At 42.7% G+C, this 18976-nt stretch overlaps 1 protein-coding gene across 3 annotated transcripts in view; it reads right to left on the reverse strand.

Moving 5' to 3' along the window:
* SRPX (sushi repeat containing protein X-linked) overlaps positions 1–18976 on the reverse strand; it is an 86941-nt gene continuing 67965 nt past the window's right edge. Inside the window, exons 5-10 of one of the 3 annotated variants that reach the window (XM_083172607.1) lie at positions 14328–14454; positions 12135–12256; positions 11073–11252; positions 7053–7186; positions 5363–5484; positions 1–1458 (exon numbers count right to left, since the gene is read on the reverse strand). In XM_083172607.1, coding sequence (XP_083028733.1) covers positions 1278–1458; positions 5363–5484; positions 7053–7186; positions 11073–11252; positions 12135–12256; positions 14328–14454 — 866 coding nt within the window. In that variant the 3' untranslated portion in view covers positions 1–1277. The remainder of the gene's footprint in view (positions 1459–5362; positions 5485–7052; positions 7187–11072; positions 11253–12134; positions 12257–14327; positions 14455–18976) is intronic. The other 2 variants (XM_083172609.1, XM_083172606.1) reach the window with 2 other exon arrangements.

Consider the following 18976-nt stretch of genomic DNA (forward strand, 5'->3'; position numbering starts at 1 on the left):
TTAGGCGGAGTACAACCCTGGTGTCTCTTATACACTTTACTATTGAATATATTTTTAATGTTATAGTTTTTATGTCTATAAAATTTAATTGTTTGATAATTAATTGCTCTTTACTGTATTATTCTAGCAAAGGATCACATACTGGTTCATTCTGTGAGAGCAAGCATTTTCTTAAATAATTATACATTTATCCTATTTTGTATATATATAATCCTATTTATATTCTCAGTTGCAATGATCATACACATATATGTTTGACAAATGGGAATCATACTGAATGTATGGAGTTGTTTTAATAACAAATAATTTATAATTATGTTTAGCGAAGTAAAATACATTTACATACTGTAACCATTTCATGCAAAATAACACCAAAAAGAGCATGCAAGAGCTTCTTTTAATTAATAACTGTATTCATTATTAATTTACCACATAAAATAATGTACTTTTCATTTATTCAAAACAATGTACAGTAGGATCTCTGCAGAAAAATATTTTATCTAAAATTTATACAAGTGTTTAAAAGTGACATCACCAGCTAAAATGTTATGCAAAAACTGTACATAGGGCTGGATACAGCAGCTGGAGGTGCTTTGAGTAATTAGATGCCTCCAGTCAGCTTCTCCTCTCGGATCCTCAGGTTAATCAGGAGCACGGCCAGGGAACTCATCGTGCTGAAGCCAGTGACTGCATTCAAAAACAGTCACTAGCTTCAGCACACATAAAACATGCTTGCCTACCTGACCCTCTCCTTCAGGGAGAAAATGCTCTGTTCCTGGACTTCCCTGGTAATGTGTGATTGCCATCACCTGTGGTGAGCTAGGTAATTGATAACAAAGGAAGTCCAGGAACAGAGCATTTTCTTTTTTTTTAAATCATTAAAAAAAAGCTTCTCCTTATGACAGTTGTTGTTATTGCAGTTTTATCATACAATTTCTTATTATGCAAAGTGTGTGAGCCAATGTCTAATAACTTATGTGCTCTGAGATTTTGAGCGAAGCTCATTTATGACAAAAAAAAGCTTGGTGGAGGTTTCATGCCTATGATCATTATAGGACATTTTGCAATATGACAGTGGGATTACAGACACAATACGGGCTGGAAGCCCCTTAGAGTAGTATCATAATTAATGTTATTTCCCCCACACCCTGGTTGGTTTGTGGCATAGTGAATCTTTTGCTGAGCATACAATTAGGGCAGCTCACACACATGGTGGTTCAGGAAAACATGTACAGCAGGTACAGTCAGCAGTACCTCACGCTCTCAATTGAAGTCTATCAGTTACACGTGTGGCCAACTTCAGCTTGAAATTTCATCTCATCTTTTCGAAGTGGGAACGTGTCAATGAGTGTGAAGAGGTCGGAATTGTTGATAGGGATAATGTATCGCTCTTTGTCCACGCCATGCTTATCCAACACCACCATCTGGAACTTGTTTTCAGGAATTCTTAGGAGCAGTCTAGAGACAAAATAATGTATAGCTACATCGTTAGAGAGGTTGAAAAAAATAAAACAATTTTCCATCGAGTTCAACCTATATTAAATATACGTGACCTAACTGAGTAATTTTAAGCTAGACGACCTGACCCCTTATTTAGTGGCCTATGTACCGCTGACCGGTCCCGTTAATGTACATTACCCTGAGGGGTGTATGTTTTTCTCAGCTAGAAATTCATTTATCCCTCTCTTAAATGTATTTACAGCAGGTGCCCGCGGGTCCTATGTATAGTCTTCAAAGTAAACAGAGCTCCTAACAGTTCTCAATACTGACCCTTGATATTTTTGTAGAGATGTTTCATATCCCCTTTTAAACAAGAGATGAGAGGGTTTGGTATTACGATTATTCAATTCTTATTGCCAAATTATTGCAACTTCTGATTTTTCAGATTGGCTATCGGCTTTGAGATCCAAGTAAAACCGAACCTGCTCATCTCTATTTTAAACACCTTTTCTCCACCGTAAACATACCAGACCTGGGTAACATTACCTCGTATCTCAAGGACTCTAGACCCCTGATCAGTTTAGTTGCCTTTCTCTGTACCATTTCCAATTCAATAATATCCTGTTTATTGTGTGGTGCCCAGAAATGCACATTGATTTCCAGGTGAGGCCATACTAATGCTTTATATCATTGTAATATTACTGTGTCACCCCTTGCCTCTATACCCCTTTGTATACAAGCTCTTGTAGTATCGGTATCCGGACTCATGATAGATTGACTCTAGGTCAACAGTCATTAGGTTGACCACTAATGGTCAACAGTGGGTAGGTGGATACCTTTATATGGTCAACATACTCAAGATCGTCATTGACAGAAGGTCAACACAAGCAAAAGGTTTAGACTGACTTGGTTCATTCTTTACCATCCAAGTGGACATAGAGGGGGTAGATGTATGAAGCAGTGATAAGGGAGAAGTGTCTGGTACTTTATCACTGGCCAATCAGCTCATAACTGTCAGGTTTTACACCCAGCCCGTAACTGTTGACCTAGAGTCAATCTATAATTAATACCATAACCACTAGTATCCTATTTGCCTTGGCTGCTGCTCCTTCATACTGAGCACTTCAGCCAAGTTTATTGTCAATTTGTACCCCTAGGTGCTTTTCTATTGGTTATTCCCCTAGTTTTACCCCATTTACTTTATAAGTTGCACATTGATTACTGTTCCCAAGGTGCATGACCTTACACATATCTGCAATAAACCACATTTTCCATATGTCTGCCCAATCCTTAAGTTTGAATAAGTCCCTCTGTAAGATCAAGACATCATGATTTGCTATGATAATACTAGAAAAATGTACTCCCACTTTCAGCTGTCTCTGAGTGGCTAAGTCCTTTTTCTACCCATGCGCCTGTTTTATTTTTTAACAATGGCACCAACAATTGAAAGCTTGCACATGTGTATTTCTGCTGGATAGAGAGACTATCTGTCCAGTCACTATCTAGCGGAGTACTTTCATGTACATGGTGCCGCTGCTGAGAGGAGCATTCTGGGGGCAGGAGCATACTACACAGAATAGATACTTATTACACACAGTCAGGGAGCCTTGGAACCTCTTTGTCCTTGGCCACTCCCCTTTGTTGTCCTCCTTCCTACAAAAGCAAACTTGGATAAGAATGGACACTCTTGCAGGGCAAGTCTAATATGGCCAAATCGGAAAACGTAAAGATTAGAACTGTCTTTACAAAAGACCATACACATACATTGCCTTGCATATGGGAAACCTATATAAAACATAGGAGCGTCAATAAAGACAGCATGGTGCCACAATAATTTTTCACAAACTGCCACAAAAACACATAGGCAGAAGCGGCATCTTCAGCACATATACTGCTATTACACACAGGGCAGGTTTGTACTACTTCTCCTGTGCTACAAAAATTACAGTTGGGGGCTATTTTGTTGGTATTTTGTGCCTCATTCAGACATTGCACAGCCGTGCTGTCGCAGCGGCCAGCATGCAGTTAAGACGACGCCCCACACAAGTGAAATCCCGTGAATGAATGTGCTGTGCAAATGGATGAGTACAGCTACAAATATTTCACAACCGAGCGAATATGTGCAAAACCCCATGGTAACAGGCTCACCATCAAATGATTTTTACTCTCGGCACAAGTCATCATAGCCTCAATGTAGCCAGTGACTTACTCGGTGGTGCAATGGAAAAAGGCATATCTTGCCTAGAGAGCTGATGTCACACACCCTCCCCGAAAATGCTTAGGCACGCCTAGCGTTTTCTCGGACACTCCCAGCATTTTTTTCTGACACGCCAGCGTTTTCCTTAGCACTTCAACTAAACAGCCCGTTACCACCCCCAGGCGGCTACTTCCTGTCAAGCACTTTGCAAGCGGCTAATGAATAACAAAAGTAGCCGGATTTCATGTTGTTATATTGGCTAAACACATGCGCAATTGATCGATAATCAATTGATCGATAATCGGCAACCGTGTGAATTTGCGGCCAAGTGATCAGGGCTGAATTACCCCCTTTATCTCCATCCACTTTATTCTTTCTCAAAGGTTTGATACATCTCCAAATGAGTGAGGCCCTGCTGAGTAGGAATGCTGCTGCTACCAGAATATAACTTGTACAGAGCACTATGTGCAGCCATTCCTATAATGCCGTCCTTCGCTGGATGTCAAGTTAACCTAATGAACGGAATGCTCCAATAGTACAGTTTTACATTGGCAACTTGTGTAATTAAGCTGTAATACAGATCTAAACTGAGTCAGTAAAATAAGGCTAAGTGGGGACATTGGTGACGAATCAGCACAGATCAGAATTAGGAACGATTTTAGGCAGATCAGCTACTATATGCAGGAAATATATATATATATATATATATATATATATATATATCGGGGAAGTTTATACACCAACATCAGCAAGCATACAATTGTAAAGTGACAGAAAAGAGTTTGCATTTCTATATTAGGTAGCAAGACTATTAAAGGGGGGGGGGGATAAGAATAAAAAAAAAACCAGAAATTAACTTTAACCAGTGGAATAAAAAGGGTTTGACAGAAAATGCCAGCTCATTCTCAGTGACCAGGAGCTGGACTGTGACATTATTGTTCAGCCCCGGGCTTCCTGTCACTGAGGAGGTGCCTACAGAGTGGAGGCGTGTCTGGGAGGGCTAGGCACGCCCTCTTTTCCCATGAGGGCATGCCCCTTTTCAGTCTGTTTGGCACACTGAGGGGTGAATTTATGAAGCTTGGAGAAGTGTTATCTATCCCCATAAAGAACGTTATGAGCAAGGTGATAATGGTTCAGCCAATCAGCTCTTACCTGTCAATTTACAAATTGTAGCTGATTGGCTGAACCATTATCACCTTGCTCATAACGTTCTTTATGGGGATAGATAGCACTTCTCCAAGCTTCATAAATTCACCCCTCAGTAACACTAACCCCAGTGACACTACTGTCGTAAATACTGATACAAGGCACCTAAGAAGCTGCACTGTAAAGAAGGTGAAAATGGTATTAACAAAAACCTGTTGTACGTGTAACTGAGAATTAACCTAAATATTATGGGGTTTATTTACTAAGATGAGAGTGATATTAAAGATGAGATGTTGCTATGGGCAACCAATCAGGTTCTATTATCTTCTAGAAGGCGCTAAATAAATAAGAAGTAGTTTCTGATTGGTTGCCCATAGCAATATCCCATCTTCAATAGAACTCCCATCTTAGAAAATAAACCCTTGTGTTTGCTCCATATACAAAGACTTTACAGACATTGCAGGACAGTAGAGGGGGGAAATTAATCAGTTTTCATGTAGTTAAACGCATTCAGATTACAATTTAATGGGCAGGAAAGAAAATAGGAATTTATACAAATATGTTTCATAGTGTTCATACCTGAGTTGTACTCCTAATGCAGGAGGCAGCAGCCTGCGTCCTATTCTCCCAATGTAAGTTGGATAGACACCAAACAATTCAATTATTGTCACATGCCGTAAATCTAGGCCACACTGAGCTTGCTAAAAGGAAAGGAAACACATACTAATGTTACATATATCCGTGTGGTAGCTTACCAGTATAGTATGATAGTCTACTAATACATTTTTTAAATATTGTATATAATACTGTTTTTTACTGTAAATAGTAAAAAATAAAACTTATGAAAAGATTTAACACAAATCAATAAAACAACATTAACTTTATTAATGTACTGTACGTCTTTATCTGTATTTTATTGTGTATTATTTTAATTCCGATGCTTTCAAAGTACAGTGATGGTACAATGCCAATTATTTTACTGCCTCAAACTAAGAATTTATTTCTAGTCATCTAGAGCCACATTTAGAGATGCAGATGTGTCTATTTACACCAATCCCATATGGAGCACACCTGCCTACTTTTTTCATTTCTCTCCGGGAGAAGCCCGGAGAGGAGTGAAAGGGGGAGGGATGAAGCTGATGTCACCAGGCCCGTCCCCATGACAGTCAGTCGCAGCAATTTGCTGGTCTGCGGATTGGGGGAGGGGCTAACATTATGCAAAATGATGCAATTTGTATAATGTTAGTCCCACCACCTCCGCGCAGACCCACAAATTCAGGAGGGTAGGCAAGTATGATATGGAGGGAGATGCCGGACGTGATCCCCGCGTCCCCATAAAAATGCTGGGTGTTCCGCTGCACACGCAGGTTTGTCGATGCCTGCATGGGGTGGGGGGGGGCTGATATCACATGACATCAGCAGCCATCTGAATAGTAAGTGACCATCGAATGATTTCTCCTCTGTTCAGGCACATATGAGGGGATGTGTTAGGGAATACATGCCCTCGCATTCTAGCAAGGGGATTCGGGCGTCGGAGGTGGTGTGGGGGGGGGGCGTTCGTCCAGTTGGCGTTTACCTGTTTACTCACTAGGCTGCAAACATACACAGCTTAGCAAACAGGTCTGAATCAGGCCCAAAGTCTGTAGACAATAAAGGGGGTATTTGGGGCTATTTGAGGATAGGTGTATGTGGACACATCTTAATGGGTGTGGATCATTAGGTCGACAGTGTCTAGGTTGAAAGTCAATAGGACGACCACTATTGTTTGACAGGCAAGAGGTTGACACACGAAAAAGGTCGAAACGCAGTGGGTCGACATGGATAAAAGGTTGGCACAGGAAAATTTTGACATGTAAATGGTCGACGCAGCAAAAGGTCGAAGCAAGTTTTTCATATTTTTTTAAATCTATGTTGACATGGAATCCCAATTAGTGTAACACATCCCCTCGCATGGCTCGCTTTGCTTGCCATGCTTTGGGCTCAGTGCCACACTATTATATTCTCCCCTTATGCCGACATGGATGGAGAAGTAAGAAATAGTCATTTAAAAAAAAATTATGAAAAACTCATGTCGACATTTCCGTGTGTCGATCATGACCATGTTTACCTTTTGCTTGTTTTGACCTTTTGTCAATATCGTCCTATTTGTTGACCATTTTCATGTGCCGACCTATTGATTATCAACCGGACCCACGCAGAAGGCATGTGTTTCTGGATATACAAGCCTTGTACGTTTATTATCACACAGTATGGTAATCCATTCTTATACCTGAAGTGTCCCAATTTGTAATCTGTAGTAGAAGTCCCCTGCAGCGGGCGTCGATATCACCAATAATCTTCTCTTCTCATAAAACTGATCCAGAAATTCAGCAGCATTTCTCATTATAACATTAATATTCATAACTGCATTAGACACATGAAAAATAACGAAAATACTGTTAAATGTTATATTTCTGAACAGTTATTCACCAAGTGAATACTCCAAAGCACCTCAAATTAATTATATCATTGTCAAATGAAAACCTATTAGAAATAATGGTACTTGTGTATTATCACGGCGCCCACAAAATTAAGTCGTACGACTTTTAATTGCATCGCATCGCATGCCATACACCCGATGCACACCAATGCGATTAAAAATTGTATAAGCCCCCTATACGATTTTAAATTGTATAAGCACCCTAATGGTTGCTTACCATGTTAAATGAACCCCCACGCCACCCCCAGTATGAACGCCAACCCGAAGCGTGGCGAGCACAGCAAGCCCGCGAGGGGCGGCGGTGCGCGTAATCCGACCTTTTCATACCCTCATTATCCACGTCGGTGTGGAGTTGATTTTATACAGTGTGGCGAGCGCAGCGAGCCCGAAGCGTGGCGAGAGCAGTGAGCCCCACGAGGGGACGCATATTACTTTACATGTATTCCGCGTCCCCTCGCCACGCTTCGGGCTCGGTGGCTTGCTGCGCTCGCCACACTATATAAAATCAACTCCACGCCGACATGGATAGTGGGGGTATGAAAAGGTCGGAGGACGAGTACCGCTGCGCTCGCCGCGCTTCGGGATGGCGTTGATAGTGGGGGTGCAGTTGGGGGTGCTTTTAACTTCCTAAGCACCCATCACCGTTAATTATGTTATAGGGGCCACTTTTAACATTGAAAAACCCATTAGGGTGCTTATACAATTTTAAATATATGCGATACAATGCCATACAATTCGATGGTATTCAATTTTAAATTGTATAACATCGGCTAACATCGCATCGCATCGCATACCATCATATGCGTTATGGTCTGCGATGCGATGGGCGCCGTGCTAGTACACAAGTACCGAAATGATAAAGCTGGGGTACACATTTAGACATATCATCCTTGAACCATATTGTTACCGATTTCCTTGAACTGCGCAGAACTCCATGTATAGACGACAGAGTTAACGATATAGTACATACACATTAAGGCCCTTATTCTGGTTTACTCACAAAGAGAAATTCCTTCTCAAATGGACAAAACCATGTGCACTGCAGGTGGGGCAGATGTAACTTGTGCAGTGAGAGTTAGATTTGGGTGGGGTTTTACTTCAAAGTGAGTGCAGTGTAAAAATAAAGCAGCCAGTATTATCCCTGCACATGTTACATCTGCCCCACCTGCAGTGCAAATGATTTTGTCCATTTGAGAAGGAATTTGCCTTTGCGAGTGAACTAGAATAAGTGCCCAAATGATAATGCACAAAATATCATGCATATTGTTTTTGAAAAGATCACTTAATGTGTACCCAGCTTTAGACTAGAAAAACAGGTTCAGTGTCTTTTAGGACTATGGGTCTGATTCTGGTTCACTCGCAAAGGCCAAGTCTAATTCTCTGTAATGGACAAAACCATGTGCACTTCAGGTGGGGCTGATGTGCAGAGAGAGTTAGATTTGGATGAGTTATTTTGTTTCTGTGCAGGGTAAATACTGGCTGCTTTGTTTTTACACTGCAATATAGATATCAGTTTGAAGTACAAACCCCACCAAATGTATCTCTCTCTGCACATGTTACATCTGCCCCACCTGCAGTGCACATAACATTGTCCATTAAAGAGAGAATTTGGTTCTGAGAGAGAACCAGAATTAGGGCCTTTATTTCGATAAGTAAACATAAACTGTTTAATCAGTCAGTGAAACATACTGTATAATAAAAGAAAAATCTGGAAAGCAACACAATATTAATTTAGACTAGTTCAGGCAAAATGCACCAAGTATTTAGTAGCATAATATTCTGCATAGGTTCAGAGCCTTAGCTGGGCATTTCTGCATGCTGTGGTGGCCCATGGGGGTCATGTGACATTGGGGCCGGCATCTAGTACCGTATAGTAAAGTGCAATGGAATTTGTGTGCTATATAAGAAACTGTTAAACATAATAGAGCTGAACTCCTCTCCAAGCATCCCACAAGTCTGAGACAGGCGCTACAGGCTGCTGTAGTGTTGCCCTCTTAGATTTGCACCCTAGTGGTGGAACTGGGCGCACAGTAACAGTGAAATGCAAAAACTAAAGACTCTGCTTCCTTGAGATAAAATCCCATCTGAATCCACCACCCTACTTGATGTTGATACGAGTGAAGGTCTTTTATCTTACAATAATTAACAAGCCATTTCCTTTCGAGTGGTTGTTATTGTAATCAATTCAGAACCAAGTAGTGTGAGGATATTGATTTAATAGCTACAGTATACTTTACAGTTAATCTTATGAGCCCCTGGAGAATAAGGCATGGCTTCTCTTGTCAGTAGCGGTGGGAAATTCAGAATAGGATTGCAAAGCATTTTACAGATACACTAACAAGCTGCATACTGAATTTGTTATCTATTATACACTTGCTTTTGTCACTGGTAGGGTACAGTAGCTTATACAGTCTCCAGAGCATGAGAAATCTAGGTCAACAAAACTGTCATTCTTCATAAATGGTAATCCAATAAACAGCACTGTTCCAGCCTGGCTAATAGTGTTAGTTATTTAAAAAAAGTGGCCTTATATATGACTTTGCTCACACTTTGGGCCTCATTCAGACCTGTTTGTTTATCGAAAGAACGCACATGCTTCATAGTGCGCATGCACAAGTCCATCCTGCGATGAAAGCCAGCAATGGCTTTACATTACTAGCTGTATGCATTGTGATTGACAGACGACTGGCGTCTGGGGGAGGTACCCATCTGTTTCTTGGGAGTGTCAGGAGAAAAAGCAGCCATTCACAGCCCTGCAGAGGGGCGGGTTTTCACTCTGGTGGCCCTTAATTTAGTCTCAAACCTAGCCAGGCCTGGTAATTTCATCCCAAGATAAACACTGCAGATCTGGTTGCTTAAAGGCCCCCATTCACTAGGCAATTCACATGCAATTTGGGCTCTTTTCCCTGCAATTGCGGCAATCAGTCACAGGAATAGAACCGAAATTGCATGTAAAGAATAGCAGGTCCGATGCGATGCGCGGTCCCGTTCACAACACACTGGAGCCTACAAGTCCCACCGGCTGACAAACAATCTCTTGGGTTGCTTCTGAGCTGGGCAGGCTTGGCTGCACATGTGATATATATCATGCAAAAAGAGTCGGTGGCTCAATGGGGGTTTAACAGAGAGGAAACTGAAAGGTGCAGAGAGTTCTGACCACCCTGTGTCTAAGAAAACTGCCCCACAGTCCATTCACATCACATTTCACACATCACATTCCATCACATTTCACAGCTTTCTTGGTGCTCTCCAGTACTAATAGTTTATTTACTGTGCAGCCCTTGTCTCTTCCCAGCAGGCAAACCTACCTTCGTCTTTTTCTTGAACCCTTCCACTGACTGGTGGTTTCTTCCTGCCCTCATTATCTCTTGTCTGGTTAGTGTACCCCACTTACTACTGGTGTGCCCAAAGGGGCCTACACATATAATGATGTGTTTATGAGCATTCTGAGCGATGCTAGACTCCTCAGCACACAGCAATGTGTCAGCGCTGTGTGCTGAGCGATCTGGCAAGGTCAGTGTTCTTCGGTGAGAATCGGCCCTGACCGATTAATATTCAGCATGCTGGATATTAATCGGCAGGCAATAGAGATGTGCGGGTCCATGTATCCCTATTGCTATGGACCCTACACACACAGCGATGTAGGGCCATTTTCTGAGCAATGTAGTTAAATTAAGTAACAACGCTCAGAAAATGAATAGATATTCCAGCTTCATCAAATCAACATTTCTATCTGTCTTTAAAGTGCAGAAGTAAAGAGCAGATATGACATATTACGCAGAGAGAATGTGATATCAAAGACATACTTACAGGAACACGTTGGCTCTGTCCCCGACCACTCCGAATTAAACTGGCAGACACGGGCCGGGCTTCCTTGCAGCTCATAACCACCCGTACAGAAATAGTCACAGGTCGCCCCATAGTTGTCTCCAGCTCCTGAGCACTTGATGTAACCATTCTCTGGAGCGCTCAGCTTAGCACAACGCCTGACTTGGTAGGAAGACAAGAGACTGCAGTAGTACATAACTCACTGACAAAATAGTCAAATACTACATCTTATTTTCTTTTACATGCACAGGGTAGTTGGATCCACCAGTTCTTCATTACTATTTATGTTCTGTACTGGTGGCATAACATTCAGACAAGAGTAGAAAATCCTTTTTCTGTCCTTTCTCTTCACCCCATTACAGAGCACCCCATTAAATCACCCAACTACAGTGTGTCCTATTTATATCACCCCATTAATAACACCATTTCACTTAGCACCACCTAACATTTTACACACAAGGGTGCAATAAAATATATTAATTCCATTTTATATACAGTTTATCACGACCTTTATAATACCACTTTCACTGCAACACTTGCTCTCATCAAATTGTCTATTCATTCTCCTAGCAGACGGCATCCCACACCCCATCCATCTTACACGGCCTGTAAATCTATGCCGATAGCGGTCAGGAATATCGGCACATATCTATCAAATGCGGCCGTTTCCGTCCACATTGAAGCCTGTCAGGTTTACATTTCTAAAAAGTCCAAACTGCATGGTCGAAATTGGCCCCTGGATTGTCAAATCAACATCAGTTTTCGACCAAATACACGTGAATTTTGACATTCCGAACATTGAATACCAACAGTCAAATTGACATGAAATTGGCCAGGATTCCGACTGGATTCTAACCCTCCCCCTACTCCCTTAACTCTTCCTTACTGCTACCCAACCCTAACCCTCCCCTTAGCCAAACCCCCTTAATGCTTAATTCTAACCACACCCTCCCCACCACTGCCTTACCCTAACCATACCCCCTTTTCCTAACCCTAACCTTTACAACATTACAAATATGTTCCAAATTGTTGATACTTACATACCTTTGATTTTAACATTAAATTTACATGATGCTTTATTTTCAGCTCTGTCATACACAGTATACTGGATTCTGTGATCTCCTTCTGGGAAGTCTGACCCTGACGGGCGACCTTTTAATATGACACTGAAATAAAAAAAAGTTAAATAATTAAGATTATATATATAATAAAAGTTGCATCATTTATTTGGTGCACATGTGTTTCTTTTCATGATGCGTATCTTATTTTTAGGCAATGGGGCCAAGTTGGGGATTAGAGGGGTTGTACAGTAGTTCTTTATTTTTATTTGGAGGGACTGATATTGCTGGTACTCAAACCCTAGTGCAAGTAGTGAGCCAACAATGGTAATTGCTGCAGGCTGATCTGATTTGTTGAATGTGTCTAAGGGCGTAATTACTTCAAAGTGAGATCTATATTGCAATGTAAAAATAAAGCAGCCAGTATTTACCCTGCACATAAACAAAATAACTCACCCAAATCTAATTCTCTCTGCACATAACTCACCCAAATCTAATTCTCTCTGTTAACTGTTTCTGACAAAATCCTTCTTAGATGGACAAAACCATGTGCACCACAGGGGGGCGGTTGGAACTTGTGCAGAGAGAATTAGATTTGGGTGAGTTATTTTGTTTATGTGCAGGGTAAATACTGGCTGCTTTATTTTTACACTGCAATATAGATCTCACTTTGAAGTAAAACCCCACCCAAATCTAACTCTCTCTGCACAAGTAACATCTGCCCCCCTGCAGTGCACATGGTTTTGTCCATCTAAGAAGGATTTTGTCAGAAAGAGTGAACTAGAATAAGGCCCTAAGTCACACCTACCTGTGTTGTTCTGAAACTGTCATTTAAAAGTAAAATGTTTGTACATTGTACTGAATATTTGTTTAAAAAAAATAACATATATTTATTAACAGTTTCTGCTAGGCACCAATTGAATACCCCCTAAAGCTCTTGTACAACTTTATATCAAGACATCCCTGAGGTATATTTTGGCTCATATTCAATAAGTTACAAAACCTCAGTTTCTCAATTTTGGAAATATGCTTCCCTACCTCACATAATGTAAAAAATTCAATGCGCTCTTCTATTCAATGATGGAGATGACCAGTACACCTTATTCTCCATCTGCATTATCCTCCATGCAAAATGGATCCCTTGGCTTTAATATGTGACTTACTCCAATGTTTGAGCTTAATGAGCTGCCACAATTTCCCCCTCCTCCATATTCACCCCTCTAAGCACTGTTATCTTATGTTCTTCATGAAAAGGACTCTGGCCTTTACATGTGTGCAATGGTCTACCTGATATTTCCCCTTCCTTCCCAATTTATTATTCTGTACTCCTCATTGATGATACTAAAATGTCACTATGCCCACCCGTCTATCTTATCAGGGGTTGCGTCAGACGTGCGGATGCAGCACAGTTCAAAATTCAAATAGGGGATGCATAGAAACTGCCACCAACTGCCATTCCAAACTGACTCAATGGCATTTGGTGTTTCTCCCCTATTTGAATTTTGCTGCCATTGGTTATTATTAAGATCTGCATAATAGAATAAAACTATTATGGTGTAAGGGCTAGCTGTGCTTTTGTGGAGGTTTTTTTTTAAATCGCAAACTCCAGGGGAAAACTCTAGGGCTTCATGTTTTTTTTTTTAGGGGTTTAATCAGGGTTGCCTACCCTCCCGGAATGGCCGGGAGTTTCCCGAAAATTGGGTCCCCCTCACGACCCCCCGGAAAGGTGGGCAACCCTTCCGTATTCAGGGGGACCCCCACTGCGCCCCCCCCCCCCCCCCCCGATCGCGGGGCGTCTTCCCCCGACCTTGACATTTAAAATGCCGCAATACGTGGGTCTCAGAGGAGGGGACAGAGCTAAAATGGCACAATCGCATCATTTGGCGATCCGATAACTAGCCTATTTTCCATCACGGGGCGGGGCTTAATGATATCACGCTCAAGCCCCTCTCCCGAGTAGCTGCTGAAAGTCTCCTCTCCGGGCTTCTCCAGGTGAGGAGACTCTAAAAGTCAGCAACCCTGGGTTTAATTAGTCAAATAGTCTTCTACATACCATATCCTAACCATTTTCTTAGAGAAACTGAACAATTCGGGTGTGCTGTATGTGACATTAGTAAAGCGTTCATGAATATTACATTCAGCCAGGAAGTAATGATTTCTTACTACTTATATAGCTTACTCTGTTAAAATCCCATCTGCCGTGTCAAGTCCCTCAGGAGTGTCCCAGAAAACTCTTACAGTGAGTTTGTTTGGTTCTGCCACCTTTTCCTTTACACTTGGACACTTTATCCGCGGAGGCTCCAAATCTGAAAAATATGCCACAAAATGCTATAATAAGATACAACACAGAAAAAACAGTATAGTACCAGAGATTGGGAAAGTATAGTACCAGAGACTGGGAAAGTATAGTACCAGAGACCAGGAATATATAGTGTAATGCTAACCTGCCTCGGTTTCTCACCGTACAGCACCCCGACAGTCGTGACTCTGTCGCCAGCATTGCAAAATCTGTCGAGATTATGGTGCCAGTCTACCAGCGGTAGTCAGGATGTTGGCATCGATATAGTGAATGTCAGCATCCTAACTGCCGGGAGCAGTGGCGTAAGTTCGCCCCAGTTGCCCGGAGGTAAGATAAATATTGGTGCCCCCCCCCCCCCAACACACACGCATACACAGCACCTTACATAAATATATGTATGCAAGTGTGTATGTTATGGATATTATGTTTAGAATAAAGAGAGTGTGACATCTATGGTCCTGCTAGGAGGAGGAGTCAGCCACAGAAGTGATATAAACGGCTTTCAATTAACTGATTCAAACTCACAGTGGAGGAGAGGTGCCCCCTTGGGAGCAGGAGCCCGGCGGCAGATGACTCCATTGCCTCCCAGAGTTCTGCCTCTGGCCGGGAGCTTTAGGAATCATAAACTGCTTTAGTAAAATAAGATTGTGTGAATAGTTATAGCTATATGGTTATGGTTGAATGTGTATAGTTATAGTTATACAGTTATAGTATTACCAAACTTCATTAGCTGAATTAAAAAATATAAAATAAATCTATGCAATTGTAAAGTACAATGGAATATGCTGCGGTATATCAGAAACTGTAAATAAATAAATATGCAACGTTTTATGTATTTTCTACTTCACGGTAGTACTATGTTTTTTTAAATAGTTACATTTATAAAGAATGCATTTACTACCATCTAGTGGTAAGTGTAAGTAACACATCAACAGTTACACGAAGTCTTCAATTTTATATTCTTGTCTATCATCAACATATTTATTAACATGAACAGGTAAATTTTCTATCATTCGAATTTAGATTTTTGGCTGTAAACTGCATCTCAGTAATTTACAAAACACGGCACATTTTGCTCAAATAGACCTGAAAAACTTGGTAGAACGCACATGTATGAATCAATGTACCATAGGCCAAACTCAGAAGGACTTGCATAGGCACTACTACAACACGGAAATGTACCAAAGTTTGTCTCTGCAAACACAACTCAAAATGCACTTTTTAAATAAAACCGCTTTTGGGCAGCATGTTTGGAGAAGCATGCATGGAACAGTCACATGCGTTTAATGTATATTAAAGAGTTAAATGTAAAAAAAAAGAAAAGCTGTGTGGGGATCCCTCCTCCTAACATAACTAGTCCCATGCTGTTTGAAATTATTCTGGTTTTAAATATAAATGTGAAAGATTGTGTGAGACTCCTCTGTATTTAAAAAAACAGTGCCGGGCTCTTGGACTGGTCCTGTTTCCAAAAATATACGGGAAAATGGATGAAGGGATCCACCATATTTTTTAAAATCAGCACTGGGGCTCCACTAGACAAGGAGGTAATGCCACAGCTGGGGGACACGTTTATATTGGTCCCTGTGACAAAGAATTACTCACACAACTAGCCAGTTCTGAATAAGGGCACCCTGGGGGAGTGTGTACCCTCCCAATAAAGGGATCCAAGGGCCAGGGTTGGACCTGTGGCCATGCCTGCCACCTTGGGACTGTGAGTGGCAAGTTCATAGCATTAAAGTGTAAAATTAAACAATATTGTGTTTGACTTGTGGAAATGTAGGTCCCAGCAAGCCTCCCTACATGCTGGTACTTGGTGAACCACAAGTACAGTACCAGCATATGGGGATTTTATGGGCTTTCTGGTATCAGCTGTAACATCAAACCACAAAGTAAATTGAGGGAAAACACAAAATTGACCTCAATTAACCTTGTGGTCTGTGAAAACCTGGTGGACCTTGGAGCAGGTGTCCCTCCGAATGGCATGGAGATGAGCGATGAACTCCCCCCCCCCCCCCCCCGTGGAGCGACTTCGCCGCCGCATCGCCCATGCCCAACCCCCAAACCCCCCCCCCAGGGAAGTGACTCGCCAGGCTGGGGTGACAGGAGCAAGGCCCGTGCCGCACTCCCAGAACACCCCCCCCCCCTCCCCGCCTGCATGGCATGGAGGTGAGCGGAAAACTCCCCCCCCCCCGTGGTGCGACTTCGCTGCCGCATCGCCCAAACCCCCCGCCCCCCCGTGGAGTGACTCACCAGGCTGAGGTGATAGCAGCACGGCCCACGCCGCACATCCGGCACCCTTCACCCCCTCCCCCCTGGAGTGTGTAGCAGCAGGCCGGGTGGACACCCTGGAGTCATCGGCCCCCACCCCTCGTGGAGCGGGTGAACGCCGGGGCCGCCTAGCACCGGCCCTGGTTCCCACCCATAGACTTCTTTGTTGCTTTTTCCCCATAAAAGCGTATTGACCCCTTGAGTGACAGCTCAGTGTCACTAAGACAATCAGGAGAGCACTACTACATGGCTCTCTCCTAGTTGGATGGTGGGTCTCCAAGAGACAGAGGCCCACCATTTGTGAAAGGGAATCCATGTGTATACACATTGAGTCTCTTATGTCCGGTAGATCAATTTATTTTCTCTTTACCCATGGGATGTCTACATGGACCACTGGTTTAGGGGAGTATGTTTCTTGTTTTTATGGGTTGCCTGTGGATTTCTACTGGAGAAGGGCAATGGAATGGCTACGGGAGAGTGTGCAATTGTGTTTCATTAAGGTTGTGTGAGTGTCCGGTCTGTATTGTAATATTAGTTTGTGGGTCCTGAAGTCCCATAAGAAAAACAATATTATTTCTTAATTTTACACTTGAATGCTCTGAACTTTTCAACCACAGCCCAGAGGGTGGCGGGCATAGACATGGGCTTTAGCCCTGGCCTTTGGGTTGCCCTAGCAGGGTGACCCCTTTATTGAGGGGGTCCCAACTCTCCCAGGGAACCCCAGCCAGAGCTGACTGTTAAGGGGGGGGATGGGTAATGCTACAGCTGCAGGGACCAGTATAAACATATCCTCTGGCTGAGACTTTACCTCCTTGGCTAGTGGAGCCCATAGCTAGTCTCAAAAATACAGGGGGAACCTCTAAGTCCTTTTGCTCCCAGTATTTTTGGAACCAGAACCAGTCCAACAGTATTTGTAAGTCTGGTACTTGTGTATTTGCAGGGCGGCAATTTGCATACGTACGCAGTGCAATGCGATCTCACTAGTTAATATGGTACTTGTATATTAGCATGGCGCCTGTTACGCAGTTAGCGTAGCGGCGCTGTCAGAATCAGCGTAGCTGCGTAAATAGCGTAGTCAGTCAGAAGTAGCGTAGTGATCCGGCTCCCTGTCAGATTCAGTCAGAGGTGAAGGAGAAGTGACTGCGTAATGGCTGCAGAACCTGTCACAATGTTCAGCTTGCCGTAGACAGAGGAGGAGGCAGTGTTTTTTTCCCAGCAGCACCATTTAACTTGTGTTAATGGACAACCAATGCGCTTAAATATGAAGGAATGCAAGTGGCGCTGCCATATTAAAACGTGTCGGAAGAAGGTGAGCCTCCGTGCGGCACATTGGTTCCCGGGTTGCCATTTACCTTTCCTTATGCTGAGACGGTTCATTTATTCATTAGCGGAGGAGCTCACATGTATCAGTTTCTGTGAGCGACAACTTAAGTTGTCAAATAAAACAACGGTGCACCGTGGACCTAATGTCACAGCCTAATGTCACAGCCCCAACGCCGTATTGACGGTCCAGAGAAAATCGTTGAAGTCGACGAGAGCCTCTTTGTACAGAGAGCCTCTTTATACAGAGGAAAAGTCACATGGGATGGATGCTGCCTCAACAGTGGCTATTTGGAGGCATTTCCAGAGACACCGGTGAGTGCTTTGTGACACCTGTACTACAAAGACGTGACGCCTGTACCCTGATGGCCGCCATCAACCAATACATTGAACCGGGGACGACTATCTACCCCGATTGCTGGCGTGCCTATAACACCGAGAGCTGGAACAGGCAGGGTACCACCATGCTCAGGTGAACCACCGGTTTAATTTCGTAGATCCGGAGACTGGGGTTCACACACAAAAGCACCTTTGGGGATCCTGTAAATGGCGCAACAAGCGTAAAAGATCCACCGCGCGCCAGAATCTCGACTCCTACCTACAGGAATGTATCTGGCAAAAGACTGTGGGCGCAGAAAATGCTTTTGAGTGTATTATTTATGCACTTTCTCTTCTTCCAAAGGTTGATGCAGAATCAGAAGAGTGACTCTTATTATTTTATTTGTTCTTGATTAATTGTTATTATTGTAATTTGTTAATTTGATATTTTCTTCTTAATTATTAAGTAAAATCCAGTTAATAGTTAACACATGTCGCCATTACTGTCTCAGATGTATGATATGGCAGGTGTGAATGTGTTCCTCAAACACCCCCACAATCCACAACAGCCCGAAGCGTGGCGAGCCCCACATTACGTGTCCTCCCGACCTTTTCATACCACC

Source organism: Crinia signifera, chromosome 2 (genome assembly GCF_055691185.1).
Source record: "Crinia signifera chromosome 2, ASM5569118v1, whole genome shotgun sequence".
NCBI classification, from domain to species: domain Eukaryota; kingdom Metazoa; phylum Chordata; class Amphibia; order Anura; family Myobatrachidae; genus Crinia; species Crinia signifera.